Below are 23,632 nucleotides of genomic sequence, written 5' to 3'. Positions count from 1 at the left end.
CAGTTGTGTCAAGTTGGCTGGATGTCCTTTGGTTGGTGGACCATTTTTGAAACACACGGGAAAGTGTTGAGGGTGAAAAACCCAGCAGCAGTGCAGTTCTTAACACAACCTGTGCGCCTGGCACCTACTACCATACCCCATTCAAAGGCACTTAAATATTTTGTCTTCTCCATTCACCCTCTGAATGGCACACAAACACAATCCATGTCTCAATTATCTCCTCCCCTTCATCTACACTGATTGAAGTGGATTTAACAAGTGAAGATCATAGCTTTCACCTGGATAACCACATGGAAAGAGCAGGTGTCCTTAGTGTCTTGTGCACTCAGTGTAAATGCATGCTACACACACAGCACAATTTTTTATTTATCTAACTAGGCAAGTCAGTTAAGAACAAATACCTATTTACAATGTTGGCCTAGGGGTAGTGGGTTAACTGCCTTGTTCAGGGGCAGAACAACAGATGTTGACCTTGTCAGCTCGGGGATTCAATCCACCAACCTTGCAGTTACTAGCTTAATTAACACTCTCACCAACCTGCCGCACAAATTGCTGCTACGAGATTTGTTTTCACTATTGCTTATACTGCACAATTTAATCACTTGTCCCCCCCCTCCAATCCCACTTACTCTGATACATGTGTAAATAATTGTACTATAATTGCAACTTCCTGTATAATACATATACTTACGTATTCATTATATTCTTATCTTATCTTTATTTATTTATTTATTTTTTCTTATTGTTGTTGCATTATAGAGAAGGAACCTGAAGTAAGCATTTCGTTGGACAGTGTATACCATGTGTATCCTGTACATAAGACTAATACAACTTAAAACTTGGTTCTCTGGCTCACTTCCTCCCCCTGCTGGAGAGAAAATATACTGTCATTCAGTGTATTTATTTCTCACCCATTTGTAGTTCAATCGGGGCTATTTTGTGGCCTAGATTGCTGAAGTACCACCCTATTCCCTCCATAGTGCACTATGTTTTGACCAGAGTCCTATGAGCCCTAAGGGGCCCTGGTCAAAAGTAGTCCACTGTATAGGGAATGAGGTGCAATTTGGCCATTACTGATTGAGCATTACTATGAAGGTGTATAACTATTTATAATGGTTTATCTTAACCCTGGTCCTGGGACCCAAGAGTGTGCACATGTTTGTTTAATTCCTAGCACTACACAGCTGATTCAAATCCTCAACTCATCATCAAGTTTGGATGATTTGAATCAGGTAAGGCAAAAAAAAAAAAGTAAACCCCTTTGGGTCCCCAGGACCAGATTATAAATTATAAATAGTTATATGTGTTCATGGTAATGGCCAGGACTAGGATTGAGATACACTGATCTACAACGTAGTTTTAATGATGTAGCATTACTGACGTAGCATTGCTGACGTGGCATTACTGACGTAGCTTCGCTGACGTAGCATTACTGATGTAGCTTCGCTGACGTAGCATTGCTGACGTAGCATTACTGACGTAGCATTACTGACGTAGCATTACAGACGTAGCATTACTGATGTGGCATTACTGATGTAGCATTACTGACGTAGCTTCGCTGATGTAGCATTGCTGATGTAGCATTACTGACGTGGCCTTGCTGACGTAGCATTGCTGACGTAGCATTACTGACGTAGCATTACTGACGTAGCTTCGCTGATGTAGCATTGCTAACGTAGCTTTGCTGACGTGGCATTACTGACGTGGCATTGCTGACGTAGCATTGCTGACGCAGCATTGCTGAAGTAGCATTGCTGACGTAGCAGTACTGACGTAGCATTACTGATGTAGCATTACTGACGTAGCATTTCTGACGTAGCATTGCTGACGTAGCATTACTGATGTAGCATTACTGATGTAGCTTTAGATCAGTATAGGCTCCCAAGTGGCGCAGTGGTAATAAGGCACTGCATCTCAGTGCAAGAGGTGTCACTACTGGTTCGTATCCTGGCTGAATCACATCTGGCTGTGATTGGGAGTCCCATAGGGTGGCCAGAATAGTCCCAGCGTCACCGGGGTAGGCCGTCATTGAAAATAAGAATTTGTTCTTAACTGACTTGCCTAGTTAAATAAAGGTACAAATAAATACATTTACTGATGTAGCTTTACTGTGATGTGTATTTATTATGGATCCCCATTAGTTCCTGCCAAAGCAGCAGCTACACTTCCTGGGGTTTATTATGGATCCCCATTAGTTCCTGCCAAGGCAGCAGCTACTCTTCCTGGGGTTTATTATGGATCCCCATTAGTTCCTGCCAAGGCAGCAGCTACTCTTCCTGGGGTTTATTATGGATCCCCATTAGTTCCTGCCAAGGCAGCAGCTACTCTTCCTGGGGTTTATTATGGATCCCCATTAGTTCCTGCCAAGGCAGCAGCTACTCTTCCTGGGGTTTATTATGGATCCCCATTAGTTCCTGCCATGGCAGCAGCTACTCTTCCTGGTATTTATTATGGATCCCCATTAGTTCCTGCCAAGGCAGCAGCTACTCTTCTTGGGGTTTATTATGGATCCCCATTAGTTCCTGCCAAGGCAGCAGCTACTCTTCTTAGGATCCAGCAAAATGAAGGCAGTTATACATTTTTGATACATTACAATAAATTCACAACAGATTTCACAACATATTAAGTGTATGCCCTCAGGCCCCTATTCTACTACCACACATCTACTGTACAACACAAAATCCATGTGCACATGTGTGTATAGTGCTTATGATATTGTGTGTTTGTATGCATGTGTCTGTGCCTATGTTTGTGTTGCTTCAAGTCCCCATTGTTCTATAAGGTGTATTTTTATCTGTTTTTTAAATCTAATTTTACTGCTTGCATGAGATACCTGATGTGGAATAGAGTTCCATGTAGTCATGGCTCTATGTAGTACTGTGCGCCTCCTATAGTCTGTTCTGTACTTGGGGACTGTGAAGAGACCTCTGGTGGCGTGTCTAGTGGGGTATGCGCATGGGTGTCTGAGCTGTGTGCCAGTAGTTTAGATTGACAGCTCGGTGCATTCAACATGTCAATACGTCTCACAAATACAAGTAGTGATGAAGTCGATCTCTCCTCCACTTTGAGCCAGGAGAGATTGACATGCATATTATTAATATTAGCTCTCTGTGTACATCCAAGGGCCAGCTGTGCTGCCCTGTTCTGAGCCAATTGCAATTTTCCTAAGTCCTTTATTGTGGCACCTGACCACACGACTGAACAGTAGTCCAGGTGTGACAAAACTAGAGCCTGTAGGACCTGCCTTGTTGATAGTGTTGTTAAGAAGGTAGAAACTAGGGCCTGTAGGATCTGCCTTGTTGATAGTGTCGTTAAGAAGGTAGAGCAGTGCTTAATTATGGACAGACTTCTCCCCATCTTACTTACTACTGCATAAATATGTTTTGACCATGACAGTTTTACAATCCAGGTTACGCCAAGCAGTTTAGTCATCTCAACTTGCTCAATTTCCACATTACAATATTTAGTTGAGGTTTAAGGTTTAGTGAACGATTAGTCCCAAATACAAAGCTTTTAGTTTTTTAAATATTTAGGACTAACTTATTCCTTGACACCGATTCAGAAACTAACTACAGCTCTTTGTTAATTGTTGTAGTTATTTCAGATGCTGTGGTAGCTGATGTGTATATTGTTGAGTCATCCACATACATAGACACACTGGCTTTACTCAAAGTCATGTCGTTAGTAAATATTGAAAAAGTAAGGGGCCTAGACAGCTGCCCTGGGGAATTCCTGATTCTTCCTGGATTATGTTGGAGAGGCTGCCATTAAAGAACACCCATCTGTGTTCTGTTAGACAGGTAACTCTTTATCCACATTATAGCAGGGGGTGTAAAACCATAGCACATACGTTTTTCCAGCAGCAGACTATGATCGACAATGTCAAAATCCACACCGAAGTCTAACAAACCACAATCTTTTTTTCATTAATTTCTCTCAGCCAATCATCAGTTATTTCATGGCTGGTGCTATGACATGTATAGCTGTATCTATAACATATATTTGTTACACTGATGGTAGGTGTTGGATGTGGGAGACCATCTGGTGATGCCTGGTATCGTGGACTGTCACGTCCATGTGAATGAACCGGGTCGCACCACCTGGGAGGGATTCTGGACCGCCACGAGGGCCGCTGCTGCAGGAGGGGTCACTACCATAGTGGACATGCCCCTGTAAGTCACTACCATAGTGAACATGTCCCTGTAAATCACTACCATAGTAGACATGTCCCTGTAAATCACTACCATAGTAGACATGTCCCTGTAAATCACTACCATAGTAGACATGTCCCTGTAAATCACTACCATAGTGAACATGTCCCTGTAAATCACTACCATAGTAGACATGTCCCTGTAAATCACTACCATAGTGAACATGTCCCTGTAAATCACTAGTAGCCATGTCCGTGTAAATCACTACCATAGTGAACATGTCCCTGTAAATCACTACCATAGTAGCCATGTCCCTGTAAATCACTACCATAGTGAACATGTCCCTGTAAATCACTACCATAGTAGACATGTCCCTGTAAATCACTACCATAGTGAACATGTCCCTGTAAATCACTACCATAGTAGACATGTCCCTGTAAATCACTACCATAGTGAACATGTCCCTGTAAATCACTACCATAGTAGACATGCCCCTGTAAATCACTACCATAGTGGACATGCCCCTGTAAGTCACTACCATAGTGAACATGTCCCTGTAAATCACTACCATAGTAGACATGTCCCTGTAAATCACTACCATAGTAGACATGTCCCTGTAAATCACTACCATAGTGAACATGTCCCTGTAAATCACTACCATAGTAGACATATCCCTGTAAATCACTACCATAGTGAACATGTCCCTGTAAATCACTAGTAGCCATGTCCGTGTAAATCCCTACCATAGTGAACATGTCCCTGTAAATCACTACCATAGTAGCCATGTACCTGTAAATCACTACCATAGTGAACATGTCCCTGTAAATCACTACCATAGTAGACATGTCCCTGTAAATCACTACCATAGTGAACATGTCCCTGTAAATCACTACCATAGTAGACATGTCCCTGTAAATCACTACCATAGTAGACATGTCCCTGTAAATCACTACCATAGTGAACATGTCCCTGTAAATCACTACCATAGTAGACATATCCCTGTAAATCACTACCATAGTGAACATGTCCCTGTAAATCACTAGTAGCCATGTCCGTGTAAATCCCTACCATAGTGAACATGTCCCTGTAAATCACTACCATAGTAGCCATGTACCTGTAAATCACTACCATAGTGAACATGTCCCTGTAAATCACTACCATAGTAGACATGTCCCTGTAAATCACTACCATAGTGAACATGTCCCTGTAAATCACTACCATAGTAGACATGTCCCTGTAAATCACTACCATAGTAGACATGTCCCTGTAAATCACTACCATAGTGAACATGTCCCTGTAAATCACTACCATAGTAGACATGTCCCTGTAAATCACTACCATAGTAGACATGTCCCTGTAAGTCACTTCCATAGTGAACATGTCCCTGTAAATCACTACCATAGTAGACATGTCCCTGTAAATCACTACCATAGTGAACATGTCCCTGTAAATCACTACCATAGTAGACATGTCCCTGTAAATCACTACCATAGTGAACATGTCCCTGTAAATCACTACCATAGTAGACATGTCCCTGTAAATCACTACCATAGTAGACATGTCCCTGTAAATCACTACCATAGTGAACATGTCCCTGTAAATCACTACCATAGTGAACATGTCCCTGTAAATCACTACCATAGTAGACATGTCCCTGTAAATCACTACCATAGTGAACATGTCCCTGTAAATCACTACCATAGTGAACATGTCCCTGTAAATCACTACCATAGTAGACATGTCCCTGTAAATCACTACCATAGTAGACATGCCCCTGTAAATCACTAACATAGTGAACTTGCCTGTCACATTGACTAACTTAGGCTACTCCTGTACTCAAAGAACACATTCAGATCTGGCCAAACTGAGGATCACTAAGGATATCTTCTTTTTTTTAAACACAAAAAAAAGATTGAAAAGATATTTAAAATGTGCAAATTGAACTGTGTGTTCTAATTACTGTCTCCATAGCAACAGCATCCCGCCGACCACAACCCTGGATAACTTCCATGAGAAGATGGCAGCAGCGTCTGGGAAGTGTTTTGTAGACACTGCCTTCTGGGGAGGGGTCGTCCCTGGCAACCAGGTACAGTACTAGCTGTAGGAATGATAGCATGACGTACAAGAACACCAGCTGGACAGGACGCCAGCCCCCCTCCCTCCAAATCTATCTCCTTAAATGCTGAGTGCCAAGCAGAGACACATCAGGTCCCATTTGTACAGTATTTAGTATGACTCGCCAGGGATCAAACGTCCAAGCTTCCAATCTCAGGGCAGACACTCTACCCACAAGGCCACAGAGTTGGTTGAGGGACAAAAAGTAGAGATAAAACTAACCCACTTGGTAAAAAAAACAGTTGAAATAACGTTGTTTCCATCAACCTGGAAAACTGATTGGATTTGCAAAAAAAAGTTATACATTTAAGGGCCTTTTGTGTAAATATAAATGTAAATATAAACTACACGTTGATCTGACATCTGTTCCCAGTGGGAAAGCTCTTTCTCAATTGTCAAAAAGTCCTAAGAGTCTCCTCATCGTCTCACCTTGATCTGCCCTGATTGGGATCTGCCCTGATTGGGATCTGCCCTGATTGGGATCTGCCCTGATTGGGATCTGCCCTGATTGGGATCTGCCCTGATTGGTATCTGCCCTGATTGGGATCTGCCCTGATTGGGATCTGCCCTGATTGGGATCTGCCCTGATTGGGATCTGCCCTGATTGGGATCTGCCCTGATTGGTATCTGCCCTGACTGGGACAGACTTGGCAGGTGAACATAACATGGAATCTCATTAATATGTTGTCCGTAGCCTGGTCAGTTATATCAAATCGGTAGAGATTCAAGTAGAGGAGAAGAGGAAAGGATGGATGTTTTTTTTTTTGCGGGGCAATTAAGAATACGACCCAATCACACTCGGGTGAACCTAAACCAAAGCCCTGTGGTGATGGTGTGGCTTCTGCTTCTACCCGTAGTGCTTTCTGTGAAACCACCTGATACAAATGACTCTGTTTCTGCAGCTGGAGCTGCTTCCTATGATCCGGGCTGGGGTGGCTGGTTTTAAATGTTTCCTGATCCACAGTGGAGTTGAGGAGTTCCCTCATGTGACTGACGGAGATCTGCACATCGCCATGAAACAGCTACAGGGCACAGGGAGCGTTCTCCTGGTAACTCACAGATGGATGGAAAATAAAATACACTCATATTCTTTCTGTTTTAATGTCGTTTGAGGAGCAGAGGTCAGAGAAAACTAACAAAGGCTGTCGCCGAAACTGGTCCGTTTGACTTCTGACTTACAGGGACATGTCCACTATGGTAGTGATTTACAGGGACATGTCTACTATGGTAGTGATTTACAGGGACATGTTCACTATGGTAGTGATTTACAGGGACATGTCTACTATGGTAGTGATTTACAGGGACATGTTCACTATGGTAGTGATTTACAGGGACATGTTCACTATGGTAGTGATTTACAGGGACATGTCTACTATGGTAGTGATTTACAGGGACATGTTCACTATGGTAGTGATTTACAGGGACATGTTCACTATGGTAGTGATTGACAGGGACATGTCTACTATGGTAGTGATTTACAGGGACATGTCTACTATGGTAGTGATTTACAGAGACATGTCCACTATGGTAGTGATTTACAGGGACATGTCTACTATGATAGTGATTTACAGGGACATGTCCACTATGGTAGTGATTTACAGGGACATGTCTACTATGGTAGTGATTTACAGGGACATGTTCACTATGGTCGTGATTTACAGGGACATGTCTACTAGGGTAGTGATTTACAGGGACATGTCTACTATGGTAGTGATTTACAGGGACATGTCTACTATGGTAGTGATTTACAGGGACATGTCTACTATGGTAGTGATTTACAGGGACATGTCTACTATGGTAGTGATTTACAGGGACATGTCTACTATGGTAGTGATTTACAGGGACATGTCTACTATGGTAGTGATTTACAGGGACATGTCTACTATGGTAGTGATTTACAGGGACATGTCTACTATGGTAGTGATTTACAGGGACATGTCTACTATGGTAGTGATTTACAGGGACATGTTCACTATGGTAGCTATTTACAGGGACATGTCTACTATGGTAGTGATTTACAGGGACATGTTCACTATGGTAGTGATTTACAGGGACATGTCTACTAGTGATTTACAGGGACATGTTCACTATGGTAGCTATTTACAGGGACATGTCTACTATGGTAGTGATTTACAGGGACATGTTCACTATGGTAGTGATTTACAGGGACATGTCTACTAGTGATTTACAGGGACATGTCTACTATGGTAGTGATTTACAGGGACATGTCTACTATGGTAGTGATTTACAGGGACATGTCTACTATGGTAGTGATTTATAGGGACATGTCTACTATGGTAGTGATTTACAGGGACATGTCTACTAGGGTAGTGATTTACAGGGACATGTCTACTATGGTAGTGGTTTACAGGGACATGTCTACTATGGTAGTGATTTACAGGGACATGTCTACTATGGTCGTGATTTACAGGGACATGTCTACAATGGTAGTGATTTACAGGGACATGTCCACTATGGTAGTGATTTACAGGGACATGTCTACTATGGTAGTGATTTACAGGGACATGTTCACTATGGTAGTGATTTACAGGGACATGTCTACTATGATAGTGATTTACAGGGACATGTTCACTATGGTAGTGATTTACAGGGACATGTCTACTATGGTAGTGATTTACAGGGACATGTCTACTATGGTAGTGATTTACAGGGACATGTCCACTATGGTAGTGATTTACAGGGACATGTTCACTATGGTAGTGATTTACAGGGACATGTCTACTATGGTAGTGATTTACAGGGACATGTCTACTATGGTAGTGATTTACAGGGACATGTTCACTATGGTAGTGATTTACAGGGACATGTCTACTATGGTAGTGATTTACAGGGACATGTCTACTATGGTAGTGACTAACAGGGACATGTCCACTATGGTCGTGATTTACAGGGACATGTCTACTATGGTAGTGACTAACAGGGACATGTCCACTATGGTCGTGATTTACAGGGACATGTCTACTATGGTAGTGATTTACAGGGACATGTCTACTATGGTAGTGATTTACAGGGACATGTTCACTATGGTAGTGATTTACAGGGACATGTCTACTATGGTAGTGATTTACAGGGACATGTCTACTATGGTAGTGATTTACAGAGACATGTCTACTATGGTAGTGATTTACAGAGACATGTCTACTATGGTAGTGATTTACAGAGACATGTCTACTATGGTAGTGATTTACAGGGACATGTCTACTATGGTAGTGATTTACAGGGACATGTCTACTATGGTAGTGATTTACAGGGACATGTTCACTATGGTAGTGATTTACAGGGACATGTCTACTATGGTAGTGATTTACAGGGACATGTCTACTATGGTAGTGATTTACAGAGACATGTCTACTATGGTAGTGATTTACAGGGACATGTCTACTATGGTAGTGATTTACAGGGACATGTTCACTATGGTAGTGATTTACAGGGACATGTTCACTATGGTAGTGATTTACAGGGACATGTCTACTATGGTAGTGATTTACAGGGACATGTCTACTATGGTAGTGATTTACAGAGACATGTCTACTATGGTAGTGATTTACAGGGACATGTCTACTATGGTATTGATTTACAGGGACATGATCACTCTGGTAGTGATTTACAGGGACATGTTCACTATGGTAGTGATTTACAGGGACATGTCTACTATGGTAGTGATTTACAGGGACATGTCTACTATGGTAGTGATTTACAGAGACATGTCTACTATGGTAGTGATTTATAGGGACATGTCTACTATGGTAGTGATTTACAGGGACATGTCTACTAGTGATTTACAGGGACATGTCTACTATGGTAGTGATTTACAGGGACATGTCTACTATGGTAGTGATTTATAGGGACATGTCTACTATGGTAGTGATTTACAGAGACATGTTCACTATGGTAGTGATTTACAGGGACATGTCTACTATGGTAGTGATTTACAGGGACATGTCTACTATGGTCGTGATTTACAGGGACATGTCTTCTATGGTAGTGATTTACAGGGACATGTCTACTATGGTAGTGACTTACAGGGACAAGTCTACTATGGTAGTGATTTACAGGGACATGTTCACTATGGTAGTGATTTATAGGGACATGTCTACTATGGTAGTGATTTACAGGGACATGTCTACTATGGTAGTGATTTACAGGGACATGGCTACTATGGTAGTGATTTACAGGGACATGGCTACTATGGTAGTGATTTACAGGGACATGTTCACTATGGTAGTGATTTACAGGGACATGTCTACTATGGTAGTGATTTACAGGGACATGTCTACTATGGTAGTGATTTACAGGGACATGTCTACTATGGTAGTGATTTACAGGGACATGTCTACTATGGTAGTGATTTACAGGGACATGTTCACTATGGTAGTGACTTACAGGGACATGTTCACTATGGTCGTGATTTATAGGGACATGTCTACTATGGTAGTGATTTACAGGGACATGTCTACTATGGTAGTGATTTACAGGGACATGTTCACTATGGTAGTGATTTACAGGGACATGTCTACTATGGTAGTGATTTACAGGGGCATGTTCACTATGGTAGTGACTTACAGGGACATGTTCACTATGGTCGTGATTTATAGGGACATGTCTACTATGGTAGTGATTTACAGGGACATGTCTACTATGGTAGTGATTTACAGGGACATGTTCACTATGGTAGTGATTTACAGGGACATGTCTACTATGGTAGTGATTTACAGGGACATGTCCACTATGGTAGTGATTTACAGGGACATGTCTACTATGGTAGTGATTTACAGGGACATGTTCACTATGGTAGTGATTTACAGGGACATGTCTACTATGGTAGTGATTTACAGGGACATGTTCACTATGGTAGTGATTTACAGGGACATGTCTACTATGGTAGTGATTTACAGGGACATGTTCACTATGGTAGTGATTTACAGGGACATGTCTACTATGGTAGTGATTTACAGGGACATGTCTACTATGGTAGTGATTTACAGGGACATGTCTACTATGGTAGTGATTTACAGGGACATGTTCACTATGGTAGTGACTTACAGGGACATGTTCACTATGGTAGTGACTTACAGTGACATGTCTACTATGGTAGTGGTTTACAGGGACATGTCTACTATGGTAGTGACTAACAGGGACATGTCTACTATGGTAGTGATTTACAGGGACATGTCTACTATGGTAGTGACTAACAGGGACATGTCTACTATGGTAGTGATTTACAGGGACATGTTCACTATGGTAGTGACTTACAGGGACATGTTCACTATGGTAGTGACTTACAGTGACATGTCTACTATGGTAGTGGTTTACAGGGACATGTCTACTATGGTAGTGACTAACAGGGACATGTCTACTATGGTAGTGGTTTACAGGGACAATACTACTATGGTAGTGACTAACAGGGACATGTCTACTATGGTAGTGGTTTACAGGGACATGTCTACTATGGTAGTGATTTACAGGGACATGTCTACTATGGTAGTGATTTACAGGGACATGTCTACTATGGTAGTGATTTACAGAGACATGTCTACTATGGTAGTGATTTACAGGGACATGTTCACTATGGTAGTGATTTACAGAGACATGTCTACTATGGTAGTGATTTACAGGGACATGTCTACTATGGTAGTGATTTACAGGGACATGTCTACTATGGTAGTGACTTACAGGGACATGTCTACTATGGTAGTGACTAACAGGGACATGTCTACTATGGTAGTGACTAACAGGGACATGTCTACTATGGTAGTGGTTTACAGGGACATGTCTACTATGGTAGTGATTTACAGGGACATGTTCACTATGGTAGTGACTAACAGGGACATGTCTACTATGGTAGTGACTAACAGGGACATGTCTACTATGGTAGTGATTTACAGGGACATGTTCACTATGGTAGTGACTTACAGGGACATGTCTACTATGGTAGTGACTAACAGGGACATGTCTACTATGGTAGTGGTTTACAGGGACATGTTCACTATGGTAGTGACTTACAGGGACATGTCTACTATGGTAGTGACTAACAGGGACATGTCTACTATGGTAGTGGTTTACAGGGACATGTCTACTATGGTAGTGATTTACAGGGACATGTTCACTATGGTAGTGACTAACAGGGACATGTCTACTATGGTAGTGGTTTACAGGGACAATACTACTATGGTAGTGGTTTACAGGGGCATTTCAGTGAGTACAGGTTTTCACTTTTTCCAGTATAGACCTTTTGAACACGGTTCGTAAATACATTTTTTTCATGATAAACTTTTGATTGAGCACGCCCAATTCCTCATTCTAGAATTCACAGCTTCCTCACAAACACACTCACTGCATTGGAAAGGTGTTTGTATTTGTAGTAATTCTACGTGACTTGTGTCTACTCAATCATATAAAACTTGTAAGCTATGGGGGCGAAACAATTATCTTGGAGGAAGGGAATTTATTAATCAATGATATACACTTTATGACTAAGGGGTTAACAAATACCAACCTTGCCTTCTTCTCCTTTCTCTGTAGTTTCATGCTGAGAGGGATGTCCCCCTGCCATCAGGGAAAGAAAAGAGGGATGTCCCCCTGCCATCAGGGAAAGAAGAGAGGGATGTCCCCCTGCCACCAGGTATCATTTTAATGTCGATGGCAAAAAGACATCAGAAAAAATGAAGCAGTATTTTGCTACTGGTGTGTCAGAGTATTTTAACAGTATCTATAAGAACCATTCTCTTACTTCAACCCCCACCACTGCTTTCCATAGACCCCAAAGAGTACTCCACCTTCCTCAAGTCCAGACCAGATGTTATGGAACTGGAGGCCATTCGAACTGTCACTGAGCTCTGCCTGAAATACCAGTATGAACTACTACTACTACTACTACTGCTACTATTACTACTACTACTACTACTACTACAACTACCTATGCTACTACCAGTACTACTACTATCTCTATGACTACTACTACTACTACTACCACTACTACTACTACTACTGTTACTACCACTACCACTACTACTACTGTTACTACCACTACTACTACTGTTACTACCACTACTACTACTACTACTACTACTACTACTACCTATGCTACTGCTAGTACTACTGCTACTACTACTATCTCTATGACTACTACAACAACTACTACTACTACTACTACTGCTGCTACTACTACTACTACCTATGCTACTGCTAGTACTACTGCTACTACTACTATCTCTATGACTACTACTACTACTACTACTACTACTACTACTACTACTACTACTACTACTACTATTACTACCAATACTACCACTACTACTACTACTACCTATGCTACTGCTAGTACTACTGCTACTACTACTATCTCTATGACTACTACAACAACTACTACTACTACTATTACTGCTGCTACTACTACTACTACCTATGCTACTGCTAGTACTACTGCTACTACTACTATCTCTATGACTACTACTACTACTACTACTATTACTACTACTGCTACTACTACTACTGCTACTATTACTACTACTACAACTACCTATGCTACTGCTAGTACTACTGCTACTACTACTATCTCTATGACTACTACTACTACTACTACTACTACTACTACTGCTACTATTACTACTACTACAACTACCTATGCTACTGCTAGTACTACTGCTACTACTACTATCTCTATGACTACTACAACTACTACTACTGCTGCTACTACTACTACTACTACTACTACTACTGCTACTACTACTACTACTACCTATGCTACTGCTAGTACTACTGCTACTACTACTACCTCTATGACTACTACTACTACTACTACTACTACTACTACTACTACTACTGCTACTATTACTACTACTACTACAACTACTACTACTACCTATGCTACTGCTAGTACTACTGCTACTACTACTATCTCTATGACTACTACTACTACTACTACTACTACCACTACTACTACTACTACTAATACTACTAATACTATTACTAATACTACTGCTACCACTACTACTATCTCTATGACTACTACTACTACTACTACTACTACTACTGCTACTACTACTACTACTACTACTACTACTACTACTACCAATACAACTACTACTACTAATACTACTAATACTATTACTAATACTACTGCTACCACTACTACTATCTCTATGACTACTACTACTACTACTACTACTACTACTACTGCTACTACTACTATCTCTATGACTACTACTACTACTACTACTACTGCTACTATTACTACTACTACTACAACTACTACTACTACCTATGCTACTGCTAGTACTACTGCTACTACTACTATCTCTATGACTACTACTACTACTACTACTACTACTACTACTACTACCACTACTACTACTACTACTACTACTACTACTAATACTATTACTAATACTACTGCTACCACTACTACTATCTCTATGACTACTACTACTACTACTACTACTACTACCAATACAACTACTATCTCTATGACTACTACTACTACTACTACTACTACTACCAATACAACTACTACTACTACTGCTACTACTACTATCTCTATGACTACTACTACTACTACTACTACTACTGCTACTACTACTATCTCTATGACTACTACTACTACTACTACTACTACTACTACTTCTACTACTGCTACTATTACTACTACTACTACTACTACCTATGCTACTGCTACTACTACTATATCTATGACTACTACTACTACTACTACCAGTACTACTGCTGCTACTACTACCACTACTACCACTACTACTACTACCACTACTACTACTACTACTACTACTACTACTACTACTACTACTACTACCAGTACTACTACTACTACCACTACTACCACTACTACTACTACTACTACTACTACTACCTATGCCACTGCTAGTACTACTGCTACTACTTCTACTACTACTACCTATGATACTGCTAGTACTACTACTACTACTACCTATGCTACTTCTAGCACTACTGCTACTACTACAATCTCTACTACTACTACTACTACTACTGCTAACAGTACTATTGCTACCACTACTACTGCTACCACCACTACTACTAATACTAATACAAATACTACTACCAGTACTACTACTACTACTACTACCAGTACTACTACTACTACTACTACTACTACTGATACTACTACTAATACTATTAGCAGTACTAATACTACTACTACTACTACCAGTACTACTACTACTACTACTACTACTACTACCAGTACTACTACTACATTTAAGTCATTTAGCAGACGCTCTTATACTACTACTACTACTACTACTAAGCTGTGTTATGTACTGTGCTGCTGTTTGAGTTCATATCTAATCATTAGAGATCAGCAACCAGGTTTAAGAGATGCCCTTCTGAGTATCTCTCCTGGTTTTCTCAGCATTCTATTTATTGACAATTTGTATATAAAACAAAAGTAGTAACATTTCAAATGTATAGAGGTTGTAACTCTAACTCTCTAGGGTGCATTGCCACATAGTGCACCTGTCCTTTGCCCAGCCCTGGGCTCTGATGTGGACTGTGTATGTCTCTCTCAAGGGTGCATTGCCACATAGTGCACCTGTCCTCTGCCCAGCCCCTGGCTCTGATCCAGGCTGCGAAGCAGGCCGGAGCCCCTCTGACGGTGGAGACCACCCATCACTACCTCAGCCTGTCTGCTGAACACATCCCTGCTGGGGCCACGCAGTTCAAATGCTGTCCTCCCATCAGAGGGTTAGCTAACCAGGTAGACCTCCCATTAGAGGGATATCTAACCAGGTAGACCTCCCTTTAGAGGGATATCTAACCAGGTACACCTCTCATCAGAGAAATATCTAACCAGGTAGACCTCTCATCAGAGGGTTATCTAACCAGGTACACCTCTCATCAGAGGGTTATCTAACCAGGTACACCTCTCATCAGAGAGATATCTAACCAGGTACACCTCTCATCAGAGGGTTATCTAACCAGGTACACCTCTCAGCAGAGAGATATCTAACCAGGTACACCTCTCAGCAGAGAGATATCTAACCAGGTACACCTCTCATCAGAGGGATATCTAACCAGGTAGACCTCTCATCAGAGAGATATCTAACCAGGTACACCTCTCATCAGAGGGTTATCTAACCAGGTACACCTCTCATCAGAGGGTTATCTAACCAGGTACACCTCTCATCAGAGGGTTATCTAACCAGGTACACCTCTCATCAGAGGGTTATCTAACCAGGTACACCTCTCATCAGAGGGATATCTAACCAGATAGACCTTCTTTATTTTTACTATTTTCTACATCGTAGAATAATAGTTGAAGTCATCAAAACAATGAAGTAACACATATGGAATCATATAGTAACCACAAAAGTATATATTTTATATTGTATATTCTTCAAAGTAGCCAAAGTAATGATGGACTACTGTTTCTCTTTGCTTACTTGAGCTGTTCTTGCCATAATATGGACTTGGCTTTTTACAAAATAGGGCCATCTTCTGAATACCACCCCTACCTTGTCACAACACAACTGATTGGATCAAACGCATTAAGAAGGAAAGAAACAAATGTACTTTTAACAAGGCACACCTGTTAATTGAAATGCATTCCAGTTGACTACCTCATGAAGCTGGTTGAGAGAATGCTAAGAGTGTGCAAAGCTGTCATCAAGGCAAAGGGTGGCTACTTTTGAAGAATATCAAATATAATTTGATTTGTTTAACACATTATTGGTTACTAGATGATTCCATATGTGTTAATTCATAGTTTTGATGTCTTCACTATTATTCTACAAAGTAGAAAATAGTACAAATAAAGAAAAAGCCTGGAATGAGTAGGTGTGTCCAAACTTTTGACTAGTACTATATATATATAATTAATGTATAATTAATAAATGAAAACAAGAGACACAGAGAAAGTGCAAATAAACAGAGAGACTGCGTACATACAGACAATAGAAGACTAACATAGACCACAGCATCTCAAATCAAATCAAATCAAATGTTATTTGTCACATACACATGGTTAGCAGATGTTAATGCGAGTGTAGCGAAATGCTTGTGCTTCTAGTTCCGACAATGCAGTAATAAACAACAAGTAATCTAACTAACAATTCCTAATCTACTGTCTTATACACAGTGTAAGGGGATAAAGAATATGTACATAAGGATATATGAGTGAGTGATGGTACAGAGCAGCATAGGCAAGATACAGTAGATGGTATCAAGTACAGTATATAACAGAAGTTAACACAGGGGCCAGTCATCCATCCACACCATTATATAACAGAAGTTAACACAGGGGCCAGTCACCCATCCACACCATTATTTAACAGAAGTTAACACAGGGGCCAGTCACCCATCCACACCATTATATAACAGAAGTTAACACAGGGGCCAGTCATCCATCCACACCATCTCATTATATAACAGAAGTTAACACAGGGGCCAGTCACCATTCCACACCATTATTTAACAGAAGTTAACACAGGGGCCAGTCATCCATCCACACCATTATATAACAGAAGTTAACACAGGGGCCAGTCATCCATCCACACCATTATATAACAGAAGTTAACACAGGGGCCAGTCACTCATCCACACCATTATTTAACAGAAGTTAACACAGGGGCCAGTCATCCATCCACACCATTATATAACAGAAGTTAACAAAGGGGCCAGTCACCCATCCACACCATTATTTAACAGAAGTTAACACAGGGGCCAGTCACCCATCCACACCATTATATAACAGAAGTTAACACAGGGGCCAGTCATCCATCCACACCATCTCATTATATAACAGAAGTTAACACAGGGGCCAGTCACCCATCCACACCATTATATAACAGAAGTTAACACAGGGGCCAGTCATCCATCCACACCATTATATAACAGAAGTTAACACAGGGGCCAGTCATCCATCCACACCATTATATAACAGAAGTTAACACAGGGGCCAGTCATCCATCCACACCATTATATAACAGAAGTTAACACAGGGGCCAGTCACCCATCCACACCATTATTTAACAGAAGTTAACAAAGGGGCCAGTCACCCATCCACACCATTATATAACAGAAGTTAACAAAGGGGCCAGTCACCCATCCACACCATTATTTAACAGAAGTTAACACAGGGGCCAGTCACCCATCCACACCATTATATAACAGAAGTTAACACAGGGGCCAGTCATCCATCCACACCATCTCATTATATAACAGAAGTTAACACAGGGGCCAGTCACCCATCCACACCATTATATAACAGAAGTTAACACAGGGGCCAGTCATCCATCCACACCATTATATAACAGAAGTTAACACAGGGGCCAGTCATCCATCCACACCATTATATAACAGAAGTTAACACAGGGGCCAGTCATCCATCCACACCATTATATAACATAAGTTAACACAGGGGCCAGTCACCCATCCACACCATTATTTAACAGAAGTTAACAAAGGGGCCAGTCACCCATCCACACCATTATATAACAGAAGTTAACACAGGGGCCAGTCATCCATCCACACCATCTCATTATATAACAGAAGTTAACACAGGGGCCAGTCACCATTCCACACCATTATTTAACAGAAGTTAACACAGGGGCCAGTCACCCATCCACACCATTATATAACAGAAGTTAACACAGGGGCCAGTCATCCATCCACACCATTATATAACAGAAGTTAACACAGGGGCCAGTCATCCATCCACACCATTATATAACAGAAGTTAACACAGGGGCCAGTCATCCATCCACACCATTATATAACAGAAGTTAACACAGGGGCCAGTCAAACATCCACACCATTATTTAACAGAAGTTAACACAGGGGCCAGTCATCCATCCACACCATTATATAACAGAAGTTAACAAAGGGGCCAGTCACCCATCCACACCATTATTTAACAGAAGTTAACACAGGGGCCAGTCACCCATCCACACCATTATATAACAGAAGTTAACACAGGGGCCAGTCATCCATCCACACCATTATATAACAGAAGTTAACACAGGGGCCAGTCATCCATCCACACCATTATATAACAGAAGTTAACACAGGGGCCAGTCATCCATCCACACCATTATATAACAGAAGTTAACACAGGGGCCAGTCACCCATCCACACCATTATTTAACAGAAGTTAACACAGGGGCCAGTCACCCATCCACACCATTATATAACAGAAGTTAACACAGGGGCCAGTCACCCATCCACACCATTATATAACAGAAGTTAACACAGGGGCCAGTCATCCATCCACACCATTATATAACAGAAGTTAACACAGGGGCCAGTCACCCAGCCACACCATTATATAACAGAAGTTAACACAGGGGCCAGTCACCCATCCACACCATTATATAACAGAAGTTAACACAGGGGCCAGTCACCCATCCACACCATCTCATTATATAACAGAAGTTAACACAGGGGCCGGTCACCCATCCACACCATTATATAACAGAAGTTAACACAGGGGCCAGTCTCCCATCCACACCATCTCATTATATAACAGAAGTTAACACAGGGGCCAGTCATCCATCCACACCATTATTTAACAGAAGTTAACACAGGGGCCAGTCACCCATCCACACCATTATTTAACAGAAGTTAACACAGGGGCCAGTCACCCATCCACACCATTATATAAGAGAAGTTAACACAGGGGCCAGTCATCCATCCACACCATTATATAACAGAAGTTAACACAGGGGCCAGTCACCCATCCACACCATTATATAACAGAAGTTAACACAGGGGCCAGTCACCCATCCACACCATTATATAACAGAAGGTAACACAGTGGCCAGTCACCCATCCACACCATCTCATTATATAACAGAAGTTAACACAGGGGCCAGTCACCCATCCACACCATCTAATTATATGACAGAATTTAACACAGGGGCCAGTCACCCATCCACACCATTATATAACAGAAGTTAACACAGGGGCCAGTCACCCATCCACACCATTATATAACAGAAGTTAACACAGGGGCCAGTCATCCATCCACACCATTATATAACAGAAGTTAACACAGGGGCCAGTCATCCATCCACACCATTATATAACAGAAGTTAACACAGGGGCCAGTCATCCATCCACACCATTATATAACAGAAGTTAACACAGGGGCCAGTCACCCATCCACACCATTATTTAACAGAAGTTAACACAGGGGCCAGTCATCCATCCACACCATCTCATTATATAACAGAAGTTAACACAGGGGCCAGTCACCCATCCACACCATTATTTAACAGAAGTTAACACAGGGGCCAGTCACCAATCCACACCATTATATAACAGAAGTTAACACAGGGGCCAGTCATCCATCCACACCGTTATATAACAGAAGTTAACACAGGGGCCAGTCACCCATCCACACCATTATTTAACAGAAGTTAACACAGGGGCCAGTCATCCATCCACACCATCTCATTATATAACAGAAGTTAATTAACACAGGGGCCAGTCATCCATCCACACCATCTCATTATATAACAGAAGTTAATTAACACAGGGGCCAGTCACCCATCCACACCATCTCATTATATAACAGAAGTTAATTAACACAGGGGCCAGTCACCCATCCACACCATCTCATTATATAACAGAAGTTAATTAACACAGGGGCCAGTCATCCATCCACACCATTATATAACAGAAGTTAATTAACACAGGGGCCAGTCACCCATCCACACCATCTCATTATATAACAGAAGTTAATTAACACAGGGGCCAGTCACCCATCCACACCATCTCATTATATAACAGAAGTTAATTAACACAGGGGCCAGTCATTCATCCACACCATTATATAACAGAAGTTAATTAACACAGGGGCCAGTCACCCATCCACACCATCTCATTATATAACAGAAGTTAATTAACACAGGGGCCAGTCACCCATCCACACCATCTCATTATATAACAGAAGCTAACACAGGGGCCAGTCACCCATCCACACCATCTCATTATATAACAGAAGTTAACACAGGGGCCAGTCACCCATCCACACCATTATATAACAGAAGTTAACACAGGGGCCAGTCACCCATCCACACCATTATATAACAGAAGTTAACACAGGGGCCAGTCACCCATCCACACCATTATTTAACAGAAGTTAACACAGGGGCCAGTCATCCATCCACACCATCTCATTATATAACAGAAGTTAATTAACACAGGGGCCAGTCACCCATCCACACCATCTCATTATATAACAGAAGTTAATTAACACAGGGGCCAGTCACCCATCCACACCATCTCATTATATAAAAGAAGTTCATTAACACAGGGGCCAGTCACCCATCCACACCATCTCATTATATAACAGAAGCTAACACAGGGGCCAGTCACCCATCCACACCATCTCATTATATAACAGAAGTTAACACAGGGGCCAGTCATCCATCCACACCATCTCATTATATAACAGAAGTTAACACAGGGGCCAGTCACCATTCCACACCATTATTTAACAGAAGTTAACACAGGGGCCAGTCACCCATCCACACCATTATATAACAGAAGTTAACACAGGGGCCAGTCATCCATCCACACCATTATATAACAGAAGTTAACACAGGGGCCAGTCATCCATCCACACCATTATATAACAGAAGTTAACACAGGGGCCAGTCATCCATCCACACCATTATATAACAGAAGTTAACACAGGGGCCAGTCAAACATCCACACCATTATTTAACAGAAGTTAACACAGGGGCCAGTCATCCATCCACACCATTATATAACAGAAGTTAACAAAGGGGCCAGTCACCCATCCACACCATTATTTAACAGAAGTTAACACAGGGGCCAGTCACCCATCCACACCATTATATAACAGAAGTTAACACAGGGGCCAGTCATCCATCCACACCATTATATAACAGAAGTTAACACAGGGGCCAGTCATCCATCCACACCATTATATAACAGAAGTTAACACAGGGGCCAGTCATCCATCCACACCATTATATAACAGAAGTTAACACAGGGGCCAGTCACCCATCCACACCATTATTTAACAGAAGTTAACACAGGGGCCAGTCACCCATCCACACCATTATATAACAGAAGTTAACACAGGGGCCAGTCACCCATCCACACCATTATATAACAGAAGTTAACACAGGGGCCAGTCATCCATCCACACCATTATATAACAGAAGTTAACACAGGGGCCAGTCACCCAGCCACACCATTATATAACAGAAGTTAACACAGGGGCCAGTCACCCATCCACACCATTATATAACAGAAGTTAACACAGGGGCCAGTCACCCATCCACACCATCTCATTATATAACAGAAGTTAACACAGGGGCCGGTCACCCATCCACACCATTATATAACAGAAGTTAACACAGGGGCCAGTCTCCCATCCACACCATCTCATTATATAACAGAAGTTAACACAGGGGCCAGTCATCCATCCACACCATTATTTAACAGAAGTTAACACAGGGGCCAGTCACCCATCCACACCATTATTTAACAGAAGTTAACACAGGGGCCAGTCACCCATCCACACCATTATATAAGAGAAGTTAACACAGGGGCCAGTCATCCATCCACACCATTATATAACAGAAGTTAACACAGGGGCCAGTCACCCATCCACACCATTATATAACAGAAGTTAACACAGGGGCCAGTCACCCATCCACACCATTATATAACAGAAGGTAACACAGTGGCCAGTCACCCATCCACACCATCTCATTATATAACAGAAGTTAACACAGGGGCCAGTCACCCATCCACACCATCTAATTATATGACAGAATTTAACACAGGGGCCAGTCACCCATCCACACCATTATATAACAGAAGTTAACACAGGGGCCAGTCACCCATCCACACCATTATATAACAGAAGTTAACACAGGGGCCAGTCATCCATCCACACCATTATATAACAGAAGTTAACACAGGGGCCAGTCATCCATCCACACCATTATATAACAGAAGTTAACACAGGGGCCAGTCATCCATCCACACCATTATATAACAGAAGTTAACACAGGGGCCAGTCACCCATCCACACCATTATTTAACAGAAGTTAACACAGGGGCCAGTCATCCATCCACACCATCTCATTATATAACAGAAGTTAACACAGGGGCCAGTCACCCATCCACACCATTATTTAACAGAAGTTAACACAGGGGCCAGTCACCAATCCACACCATTATATAACAGAAGTTAACACAGGGGCCAGTCATCCATCCACACCGTTATATAACAGAAGTTAACACAGGGGCCAGTCACCCATCCACACCATTATTTAACAGAAGTTAACACAGGGGCCAGTCATCCATCCACACCATCTCATTATATAACAGAA

At 41.7% G+C, this 23,632-nt stretch overlaps 1 protein-coding gene across 1 annotated transcript in view; it reads left to right on the top strand.

The window, feature by feature from the left end:
- Positions 1-23,632, top strand: part of zgc:103559 (Allantoinase, mitochondrial) — a 57,749-nt gene that overhangs the window by 8,781 nt on the left and 25,336 nt on the right. The window contains exons 2-7 of the mRNA XM_064936186.1: positions 4,021-4,172; positions 6,123-6,237; positions 7,169-7,315; positions 12,810-12,909; positions 13,045-13,138; positions 15,828-16,014. Coding sequence (XP_064792258.1) covers positions 4,021-4,172; positions 6,123-6,237; positions 7,169-7,315; positions 12,810-12,909; positions 13,045-13,138; positions 15,828-16,014 — 795 coding nt within the window. The remainder of the gene's footprint in view (positions 1-4,020; positions 4,173-6,122; positions 6,238-7,168; positions 7,316-12,809; positions 12,910-13,044; positions 13,139-15,827; positions 16,015-23,632) is intronic.

Source organism: Oncorhynchus masou, chromosome 24 (assembly GCF_036934945.1).
Source record: "Oncorhynchus masou masou isolate Uvic2021 chromosome 24, UVic_Omas_1.1, whole genome shotgun sequence".
Classification (NCBI taxonomy): Eukaryota; Metazoa; Chordata; class Actinopteri; order Salmoniformes; family Salmonidae; genus Oncorhynchus; species Oncorhynchus masou.
Note: the sequence above shows the minus strand (reverse complement) of the source record. Positions and strands in the feature narration are given on the sequence as shown.